Source organism: Austrofundulus limnaeus, unplaced genomic scaffold (genome assembly GCF_001266775.1).
Source record: "Austrofundulus limnaeus strain Quisiro unplaced genomic scaffold, Austrofundulus_limnaeus-1.0 Scaffold31, whole genome shotgun sequence".
In the NCBI taxonomy this organism is placed as follows: domain Eukaryota; kingdom Metazoa; phylum Chordata; class Actinopteri; order Cyprinodontiformes; family Rivulidae; genus Austrofundulus; species Austrofundulus limnaeus.
Window position 1 is genome coordinate 2,051,844 of NW_013952433.1, and position 11,632 is coordinate 2,063,475.

The 11,632-nt window shown below is 38.3% G+C and overlaps 1 protein-coding gene across 1 annotated transcript in view; it reads right to left on the reverse strand.

The window, feature by feature from the left end:
* The window catches only part of b4galnt4a (beta-1,4-N-acetyl-galactosaminyl transferase 4a), a gene marked incomplete at its 5' end in the record, with an annotated part of 105,494 nt that overhangs the window by 48,989 nt on the left and 44,873 nt on the right, over nt 1-11,632 (reverse strand). Inside the window, 3 exon segments of the mRNA XM_014005565.1 lie at nt 7,670-7,770; nt 9,173-9,263; nt 10,195-10,290. Of these exon segments, the coding sequence (XP_013861019.1) occupies nt 7,670-7,770; nt 9,173-9,263; nt 10,195-10,290 (288 nt within the window).

Genomic DNA, 11,632 nt, shown 5'->3' on the forward strand with positions numbered 1-11,632 from the left:
ACACACACACACACACACACACACACACACACACACACACACACACACACACAAAGTCAATTGCATATTTATGGTTTCACACTGAGGGATGAGTCATTGTGTTCTGAAAGCTGCATCTTCTCATCAGAACAGGTAAGTTGACACATTCGGCTCAACTCACAACAAAAACGTTCATCATACCTTGGTGTTAACCATCCTCTCTGTTAGTCATATTTTGGATTTCGGACTTTTAAAATCAACTCAAAAAAATGAAGCAAAGAAAAGAACAAAAAAACAGCTAACCTGTGACATAACACTGTTTTTACAGCTCCATATTATTATTTTTATTTTTTTTGCAACCCTAAATGCTATTGTTTAAACCTGCAGCAAGAGTCAATTTGCAGGAGAGTCAATGCCACAATCCAGAATAAGTTTATATTAAAAGTTTATGATGCAAAAGTAGGCTCATATGAAAGAGTTCACTATATTTGTCAAAGATCTGAATGGTTCCTATAATTGTGTTTATCAAACTGAGGGCTGAGGCCCCCCAGGGGGCATGCTAGGGACACCAGGGGGGGCTAAAAAAAGGCAAAAAAAGAAAAAAAAAACAAAAAAAAAACAAATCTAATAAATGTTTTAAAATCATTATAATAAAATGTAATCTGTTTTTCAATAATTATTTTGAAATATAACCTATGTATATATTTATATATTGAAATGTTTTTTAAAGGTGATTTGTTTTTTTCTTTCTGTACTTATCGGCAAATTTGTTGAAAAGTTTGCATTTTTTTTTTCAGTGGAACTATAACAGTGTTTAAAATATTAGTTGTTCAAATTCTTACACTAAACAAATGTAATAATTACTGAATAGTGAATAAAAGTGAGAAAGAAAAAAAAAACATTCTGAAAGTTTGTTTCTGGACTTATTTTGGAGCATTCCGAGGCATGGAAAGAATTTGTCCYAGGCAACACGCACACACTTCTTACAGAGGAAAAAAAAAAAAGAAGACGGAACAACTTATTTGATGGAATTGTTGTTTTAAACCATCGAGAGTCCAAAATATCATTTGGATGATTGCACAAACCTCGACGATTTTAAATGAGACACAAATTTCAAAAGTATATCTTAAATTAACTGCAATAAAAATAACTTCTAATTCATGGTTGTGCTGAAAACCTGTTGCTCTCTGGACAAGAGCATGTTACTGAAACTTCATCTAGAACTTAAAAAAGTGACAAGTTGTTAAAAGATGTTTACAAAATGTAAACATAGGCAAAGTCAAGTTCACATCTATTTTAACTGAAGACCTTTTTTCATATATATACAAAAATGAGGGTAAAAAATAAGAAATGTTCATGATTATAGCTGAAGTTAACAGTTTTATGATGGCTAGACAAAATCTAGAATCCACTGGAGAAGGAACAAAACCAATACTGTCATTTTTTTTACCATATATGCTTAACTTTACATAAATTACAGTGACTTTTTGTACTGTTAATTTAATGTTTTTATKTCAGTGAGACAGTGCAACAAAATGCCCATCAGGGATAATTAAAARTTTTTGAACTTGAACTTGAATGAACACACTCTGAAATGAACTTTACCGAGATGGCTGCTGCTGAGAGACAAAACATGCCTCTGAAGACTGTGCTGCATTTAATGTAATTACTAAAACAACAAGTCCAAGAGTCTCTATAAAGAAATCKTGTACCTAATAGCTGTTTCTTTTAAAGAACCTGGGTTTTCATTATTTCTTTCTTTTTTCTGCTCTAAGCCGTTACTTAGTGTCAGAATGTTAGTGGTGAAAACATCTTTTCATTCAGATACCTGCTTTTAACAAACACTGATCAATGACTTGCTTTTAATGGTAATAAAGGCAACACAAAAACAAGCTCAGGCCCCACAACTTTTTTAAGTAATCACCAACTGAATGACAAGAATGGGGGGAAAAAAGCAAAACATTAAAACAGATTGACTGCACCACTTTGACCTTGGAATAAAAAAAAACTTAAATATGTGTCTTATTCTAATTAACATCATATGAGAGGAAGACAAAAAATAAAAAGCTAAATAGCAGCTCTGACAGTCAAAACAAACCTCACTCTTTATTCTAATTGTGATATCTGGCAACAMTGAAGCGCCTTAAAGCTGAATTGCTTGATGCCGTTAAGCCGAGTGATCAATCTGAATGAGGAGYAACGTTTGGAACTGTGTTTTCCTCTGCATCAAGGGAGCAGCTCATTTTCATTTATTCTAGTCTTCCATGAAATCAACCTGCAGATACCTGAAATGAGCCAGGGCTTGGTAATCCATCACAATCGCCTCCGTGTCTGTTTTTATTGCAGTCAAACTTACACTGTCAATGGGTGCTTATACCTATTACACATGAAATGTTCTGTGTACGCAAATATAACTGGATCTAAAACAAACGCCGAAACAGACAAGCTGATCACCGTGATGGATTACCCCTGTTGTCAATGCCCAATGTCTTCCTAACTCTGTTAGGTGGATGTGATGGAGCTTTGACATGTCCCATTACTCTGTTTAAGTGTCCCACTATGCAATGACAACATGCACAAAAGCAAGGATTCAAAACTGTAGCAGGAAAAAAATGACTTCCACAATCATTTATTTTCCAACGTGGTTTCTCTAAACAGAACAACTGACCTGACTACAAGGGACGTCTCATGCRAAATCCACTTTTTTTAGCTGTTAAATGCATTTTGTTGTGTAGTAAAGTTTCTGCGCCGCTAATAATCATATCTCTTCAAACCAAATCAAACTAAAAACATAGCCGAATGGGGTGGAGTAGACAATGATCACTGGAAGTCCCATTGCAGTCACCCTTTAAATAGACCACAACTGAATGATTTAAATGTGAAAAGGAAAKATTTAAAAGCATATGTCCACAGTACAGTTAACAGTTTTTGCTTATCAAATATTGTGCAATTTAGTCTTTGTGTTCCACAGAGTTAAGCTTATGGTAAAACAATGTCTGATAGAAACTGTGACACAATCTTAGCTGAAAATGGGCATCTAGTTTTGCCATTGTCTCCTAAAGTGATTACATTCTACTGACCCAGTTTCCTGTCTCTGTGAGCAAGTGTTTGTCTTTATGTGGATGAAGTTTGAACAAGACAGAACAGGTACCACAGTGWACACTTGTGTGCACTACACTAGTGCAGCACATACACTGCATATCAACATATCCATCCATTATCTTTWYCTGCTACTTCCTTTCAGGGTCACGGGGTCCACTGGTGCCCATATCCAGCAGCTACTGTGCGAGGGGTGGGTACAWAYCATRTAAAACRGTAAYGCTTTCTTTTRCGGTACCCTTATTACCATGYAATTACAAGGTAATGAAAAAATGTAATYAAATGTRATTATTACCTTATTACCTTGTAATTACGTGGTAATTAGGGTACAATTTTACTATGTAATTAATTGTCTGCAGTAATGTAGCACTTACCTGGTAATGTATTACAATTCACTATGTAACACCTAAATAAGTAGTAGGTAATTTGGAGAGTTTTAAAGTTATATTTTATTGCAATTAACCACTAACCCCAAAATTTAGTTGCATTCTTTAGGTTATAAATATAGTGTTGAGTTACTATTGAGTAGTAATTTGATTGTAGTTACCCAATAAAGGTAGTTTTACTAACAGTAGTTTTTCTTTTGTACACTAATTACCACGTTATTACATGGTAGAAAGGTAGTAATTACCATTTAATTGCATTTTTTATTMCCTTGTAATTACATAGTAATAAGGGTACCGTAAAAGAAAGCGTTACCTATAAAACTATATTAAAATAATGCATTTGATAAACCAACTTCAGGACCCTCCGAGTCAAGAACAAACCAGATCACCAGGTACAAACAGAACACACAAACGCCACACAGGAAACCCGTTCTCAGGTTTCAGATCACACAGACTTGCTTGCCGTGAAGCAACAGAGATAGTCACAGACCCATTGTGAGAGTCTTTCTTTCTTTTTGTAGGGGTCTTTTAGTGTCAGTCCAGCCCTGATCTGGCTTTGTGTGGAACTCTGAGGGAGCTGTCGACACATTCTGACTGATGGGAAAAATCTCATTACAGATTAGACGGCATAGTTCATCTCTACGTGCAGCGATAATGTCCAAGCCAAGGTGGGGGAAAAGACTGTTCTYATATGTACAGCTCCATTGTACCATTTCTTTTAGATCTTGTACTTTTTTAAGTCTCACTGCTAACGCTGATTGGTAGTTGTGTGTTTAAAATCAGCTGCTTTAGAACAATTCCAACTTTTCCGATGTAAGACGGATACACACCTTCCCAGGCGGCGTTGATTTCTCTCATTGACGTGCCCTTCTGGGACGATCGGTCACATTCGCCAGACCCTACGTAAGCACACCAACAAAATGCTGACAGGGGTCTCCATGGAAACGTCACGCAGACGCTCCAGCTCCCCCCTATTCTGACCCGTCACRGATAAATGTCTCATAGCAGCAGATTCCATTTATAGCAAGTTCACGATTGAGGATGGCACTGCTGTGACAACCGGAATCGAGAAACAATCCCTGACAACGTGTGGACTTTCTGAGCCGTGAGTCGGGTCATGAACAGAACGAGGAGAACCGAGCAGGGCGACAGCACAGGAGGGAGATTAAAGAAAACTGACAGAATAATAAAACTACTGCTTTAGTTCAGGTTCTATTTTGCATGCATATTTTTCAGCTACGCAAACATTACACTCGAAGGTCACACGTGGCGTAAAATGATTACAATCTTCTAACCCTGGCCACATCCCAGTTAAACGCTGGATTAAACTTTAAAGTAAGCTAGCAGCAGCAGCAAGAAYGCCAAAAAGACTTTTGTTTTATCGCTTCTTCAGAGACAAAACTGTAAATRTGTCAAATATTTTACACTCTTCCACCAGACAGATGGCTATAGAGTAAAGTGTCCCATCAATTTATACATATTCATTCTGATAATAAAAAAAAAGATAAAATGGACCATAATTATCTCATTATTATCAAGAGTTCTGAGTTATTGTAACAATTTAAAGTACCTAAGGAAGTAGGAGGACAGGGTGTTAGTCCTCCTCAGAGCCAAAAGTATTTAAAGCAAGTTTGGCAGTAAGCCCGCTTTTCAGTAAATCCCCTTCATGTCTGACTGTGTAAAACTGATGATGTGCAAGGACACGGCTACATGCTGTTTATCAAACACCATCGTAAAGTTATTTCAAGTAAAAATAAATAAATAAATAAAAATAAAAAAGTAAACTAACTTGACTTGAGCTGAGAGAACGCCCTCTTTCATCACCCCGTTCCGACACGTGGGCCTCAAACTGTGGGAGGGTAGATAACATTTAGATTTCCATCGGTGAAACACAATGTGTCTCCACAGACGGGGGACGACAGTGACGCCTGTCTGTCAGCCGGTGGTGAAATGAATGATTCCTGGCCACACCGCTGCTCCTCTGCCTCCAGCTCGATGATTTCTGCACAGCTAAATGTCACATCAATATTCACAGGCTGCTAATTAATCTCCGCTCCCGTGGAACCGGCTGACATCTCATATCCTGTTGGAATACAGATGGCACTGGAGCTGGACTCTGGCTCAGAAGGCAAGCTGAGGACACTCACGGGGTATAGGGTTCAAATTTCGTGCAGCCACCTTTGTAACTCTTTATTCTCCACTGTTGTTTTTGCAAACACAGAAATGGCTATAGCAGTAGCATTTTAAAGTAGATATCAGTGGTGGGCACCAGCCCGCTAAAGTGCAAATCCACTAATTGCGGACCTAAATATTTTGTTTGCGCTTTAGCGGTCTTACGAATTTTTATATTTCATAAGCAGATTTGCACTTTCTAAAATTAAACTGCAGTACCGCTAATAACTAATTATCTACCAGTCATCATTATCTTGAACAGCGGAAGGTATGGTTGTCAATGAATCACAACACACGTGATCTATCCAACAGCACCCCTCCCAGATAAACACACATATTGGAAAGGTATACTGTGCATCCTTGCTGACTGTTGCTTTCGGTCAGGGTTCTGATTTCCCACAATGCTTTGTGTCTGCTTATGTAGCAGGAAAGCAATAGCAAAAACAGTAAACGTTTGTAATAATTCAAAAATTTTGTATGTATTGATTTATTGTACTCCACAATCGGAGCTCCTTTTTTTAAAAAAATAAAGTTTAAACGCTGGAGCTCAATACTTGACGTAATTGGTCGAAGCAACGTGTTTGAGACTCAGAATGATTTAAAAATGTTMTGCTGATGAAGACTGACATCTAGTGGTCAACTGGAGCAACTGTGCTTTTGTTTCCCGTCACAAGTCAAATCCGTCATGTACCCAGAATGCATCGCTTCAGTTTTCCAATAAACACTTTTAAAATTACTTTATTGATGCTGCTTTAATGAAAAATCTACAACAAACAAAGGAAAAAGACAAAGAAGCAGCCGAAATAGCAATCCTCAACAACTTTTTAAAGAAGCAGCCGAACTAGCAATCCTCAACAACTTTTTAATTTTTTCACCAGGAACCAAAGTTCTGTTTCAGGGAATCACATCCCCAGCAATCGGTGGTTGTAGGATTAAGTTGTAACAGAGTTCATACACCGCTAGTTGGCAGTGTTGTACATATACTGTATTGCCAGCTTGTAAGTGTSAAATTGAACTTGCGCTTTAAAATTAGCTTCTGCTAGTTTTTCTATGGCATAAGCGGTTTTGAAATTGYGGAACTAAATATTTTCACAAGCGCTTTAGAAATTGCGGAGCTAATTTTTGAATTAGSGCTGCCCATCACTGGTAGATATATTGTACTTTAAAGTGCCTGTGACATCAATGTTTTGTAATAAAAATGAATACATTTTTTCAAAGATAACACTGACAACATATTGCAAAAAAAATTCCATGCCGCTGAGCTGTTGAKATATTCAGATGTGAAGCAACAGGAAGTGATGTCAAAGGGAAATGTCTGCATGTAAACAGAGAGTTGCTGTTGATGTTTCTTTAGATTATTTTGAGCGAAATTGGTTAGGAGGAAGTCTATGTGTATGCCAAAAAACGTAAACAGAAAAAATGAGGTCTCGTATTCTGAGCTGTGTGTAGGAGAGTCAGTGACRAGTGTAGTGGGACGAGGTGAATATGTTTCCGAACAGTCAACTTGCTTCTTCTTACTTACTGCTACWATATAGTTGAGCTCCAACAAAAAGGGTAATGTTAAAGTCTGGTCAGGATATAGAAGAATTGATTCACATGCCTGATCTGTCATTGCTGCCARGCTACATATGAAAATGAGTCCATTAAACACAATACTGAGTCATGAGTCACTCTCTACCTGAAKGTTGAAATAGATTATCAGGTCTGGTATAATGGGAGTTTGGACTTTCCTGAGATATTGTTCTATAAATGCTTTCAAAAAAGGTATACTTGACAAAAAGTGTTTTACCATTCAAGTCATGACATTTACACAGTCATAACTATTTAAGCTCCTGGAGACTCGTGTTTCTCTTGTAGTAAAAGCTTGTTGCTAAGCAATGCTAACCAGAGTCAGCAGTCAAAGACCTGCAAACATGCTTTTAGAGAATTTGCTGTGGAAAAATAATTCATATACAAATGTGTGTATTTTAAGTGGAGTGACCTCGCGTGTGGGTGCGATATTACATGAGCCTGCAGCCCAGCTGAGCGCCTACCTGTCCCACATAAACCAGCAGTCTGGCGTTGAGAGGACTCTCATCGGGGCTCAACCAGAACTCAGAGTTATCATCAGATGATACGGAGAACTGGAAATCACCTAGAGGGGAGAACATGATCAAAGTTTGTGTTGGTGGAATCACACATTTATGATCCTATCCTATGACAGTTTGAACATGTTTACAATCGATCCATCGATCGATCGATCCATCCATCCATCCATCCATCCATCCATCCATCCATCCATCCATCCTCTTTACCCACTTTTTCCGTTCTGGGTCACAGGGGAGCAATAGCTTTTTTCTAGTGATCATTGAGAGGAAGGTACACCTGCAGGGTGCAGGTCCATCACAAGGCCACATAGATACAAATGAGACAATCATTCCTTCACACTCTTACTCATATCTAAGGACAGTTTTGAGTTAATAATAAAAGGTAAATTCTTATTGCATAAAAAAGGGAACCTTAGTTAGATGTTAAAAATGCACACAAAATTAAGTAACTAACACAATTACGTCACATTCACTTATAAAGTAAATGAAAATGTTGCTTTAGATTTACTCATTTCAGTTGAGTAGAACCTGTTGACATAATTCATTTAAGTAAATCCAACACAAAAGCTTTGATTTTTTTTGTATGCCCAGACTGTCTCAGCAGTGAAATATTATAGATATGAAACATTTTACTGGAACTTACAGTCATACTAGTTGTCGAAATATTTAATTTTTCATAATACAGCCATGCTGAACATTTATATTAAAAATAATATTTATAAAAGTCCATTGAGCCAACATTGTTCAGATGTTCTTGCACTTAAAATCAATCCCTGCCCCTAATTTAGGATTATACTGCAGTACAGGTACAAAAGAGGCCCTGTTGACATCTGATTTTATACAGAAAAATGAACAAAACAGATAAATGACTTTATTATCCAAGCAGCTTTGCAATAGAATTACAGAGTACTTGAAAGACAAACAGTATATTTGACCCTCAGAGTAATTCGTACCTGTTGGAATCCTGTTTTCCATGTACTTGTGTGTGGCTGAATAAAGGTGAAGGGCACTTGTTAGCGCTCACACTGAGCCACTGAGGCTGGCGTGACCTTTCCACCATCAGCTCCAACGAGCCTCGTCACTAGTGAAAGCTATGTGAGAGTCTAAAATGAATGGTAATCTAATTATTAGCTTCAATTCTGCAATTTGTGTAAGGGCACTTAAACATTAAGGCTTTTTCAGTTCCCATAGCAACTGGGTTTCAGGGCAGGGCCGTGAGGGGACAGAAATTAGATTTAGCTGTGAGATTCTGGCACCGAGCCTCAATAATAAAAAAAAAAGAAAAAGAAAAAGAACGAAAAAAAAAAGGAAAGTGAAAATCCACTACATTAATGGCTCAAAGGCGCTTGGATTAGGAGAGCTGTGGAGAGTGTTCGTTCCGATAAAGGACACATGCTTCAAGGTCCTCAGCCTCGAATCAGGGACTGACGAATGAAATGAACTAGTTACCGTCTCTGTAAGAATGAAGGTAACCAAATATTCTCAGGCCATAGTTCTTCCACTTTGGAGCCACCGCGAGCTTCTTCACTGTTGTTCTTGTCTGCAAAAATAAAAAATAAAAATAAAAAGGAAGTMAACAAATAAAAGGCACTTCATCCCACATCCTTCAATGTGAAAAGCCTGAAGTAGAAGCCATGCTTTATCATTAATTATTGAAACGTTTTATGCCTGAAAAACAGAAAAGAAGCCAAAAAAAAAACCCCCCCACTGTGAAGAGAACTGCAACTAGTACATAAATAATCTACCAGTACTTAATGTAATAAACAAATATGTCTCCTTCTATTTATTGGTTTATTTGTTAATGTCRGAATTAGACATTTAGAAATTTTTAGCTGTGTTCGTTAGAAATCAGAGCAGAAAATGGCTAATTTATTAAATCTGTTTGTTTGTTTTTGGCCTTATAACTGAATGGTTTATGATTTCTATATATTACAATCTACTGGGTTCTAAAATAGAAGGGAAAAACTGAGTGATTTAMCCATAAAACCAGATTAATGCTTAAACTACAGGTTCTTGAGGCCTATAAACGCAGAACCAAGCACACGTTTTTCTCTCAAAAAGCTTCATTTTCAATAAAACCAAATAAACATGCCCAGACAAGGCTTTAAAAGATAAGAATTAGGTCTGAGCAGTTGCTCTGCTGAATATGACATCATTCCTTTAAAATTTGACAAAATATCTWTGTCAACTTCCTTTGAAAATTGCTGCTGTTGTACTGAAAAAGGTTGGAAGCCCATATTTACAYATACACCTGCTATCAAATTGGCCAATAAGAATAATTTTAAAAAGTGGTTAAAATTGGTCCAATTATTCAACTGATTCATTCAACAACTTCTTGTCAGAATGTGACTGACTGCCAATGAAAAGAACATGAATAACTGGGACGTCTGTGTTAAAATCTAGAGTTGTTTTTTTTTAAACTATTTGATACCAAATCTGAGCTTTATTAACTGCAAATTGTAAATACTTACGTGAGGATAGAGGGGGAAGTGCAGGTTTTTTCTGAGCTGGGCTATAGAGGAACCGCACCAGTCCTCAAACACATGAAGGTTGGCCTGGCCCTTATACTGCCAACACACAGAGAGGACACACATTAGCGCACCCAGAACACATCACATCTGCTAAAACACAGGAGAYTATCCACAGCTAAGATGTGATTGTGCCTAATTGTTCGCACATGTGCAGTTTTATGCAGGCAGAGAGAGAGAGAGAGAGAAGAAAGTTAAACATATCATGAAGTTTTACATTTGTCATTGTCCTGACTAACAGATGCAGGTAACAAGAGGGCTCAGCTGGACTATCAAGTGGGGTGTGTGTGTGTGTGGGGGGGGGGGGGGGTGAACTGAGAATGTCTGGAACAGTTTGTCAAAGACCTTCCTTTACCCACAGTCTGACATTTGTCTGAATTACACAGGGAAATCATGGGACACGGCAAGGACAGATGGTGAAGTCATTCTGCTTTGGGGTACAGTTTTCTCTAGTGTACACACACACACACACCTTCCCACCCACACACACAGGTCTGCTCATCTACAAGAGATTACCGTTTCAAGCAACAATATTTGATTCCTTTGGAAGTAATTTTGAAATGTAGAGAAAAAAATGTAACCCTATTTGTGATAAATTTCCATTTTCCCTCTAACCTCATCACCCTTAAAGAGGCATAACGTCAAGCCTTAAGAGGTCATCAAAGTGTTCAGCAACCTGTAAACTCCGGCTCTTCGTAGTGGTACGGCATTCAAACAGTGCCAGCACGCGCCTGCACTGTGTCCGCACATATGATGTCCTTTATTGCGCGACAACAATCACAGCAGGTTGCCACTGTTATGCTGCCACAGACATTTAGAAACATCACACACAGCTTGAACAGAAAACTGGCTCCCTCTGAAATTACCATGGACAGACACGGCGGATCAAAGCGAAAGCTGGCTCCACCGCTTTGGCCGCTTTTCAATCACCGGGCGTAGTTTTTCTGTGTGTGGCGGAGCTGCTAGCTATGGAGTCGAGTGTCAGCTGTCAAATCAGTCACTCAGGAGAGTTTGTGTGACCTCCTGACACGCAAAAAGAGAGAAAAAAAGGGACATTTCATTGAAAGGGACTGAAATGTGGAAGCATTTCAGGGAACGCACCTCTCTACCTGCCATGCTGCATTCGTGTCTACATTTTCAGGAGAAAGACACAGACAGAGGGTGTCACGCTCCTTAAGTGTCACGCATGCGTCCCAGCAGATGGCCTCACGCAAAGTGGTCCTCCCCGTTTCCTTCTGGACGGCCAAAAAGGTACCGTGCACACTGACAGCAGAGGAGCAATTACTGCACATGAATTAGGCATGAGACACTTTTGTTTCGAAAACATGTCATTTGAAAGCAGTGGGGTTCCTGGATCCCTTTCCCACATTATATATATATA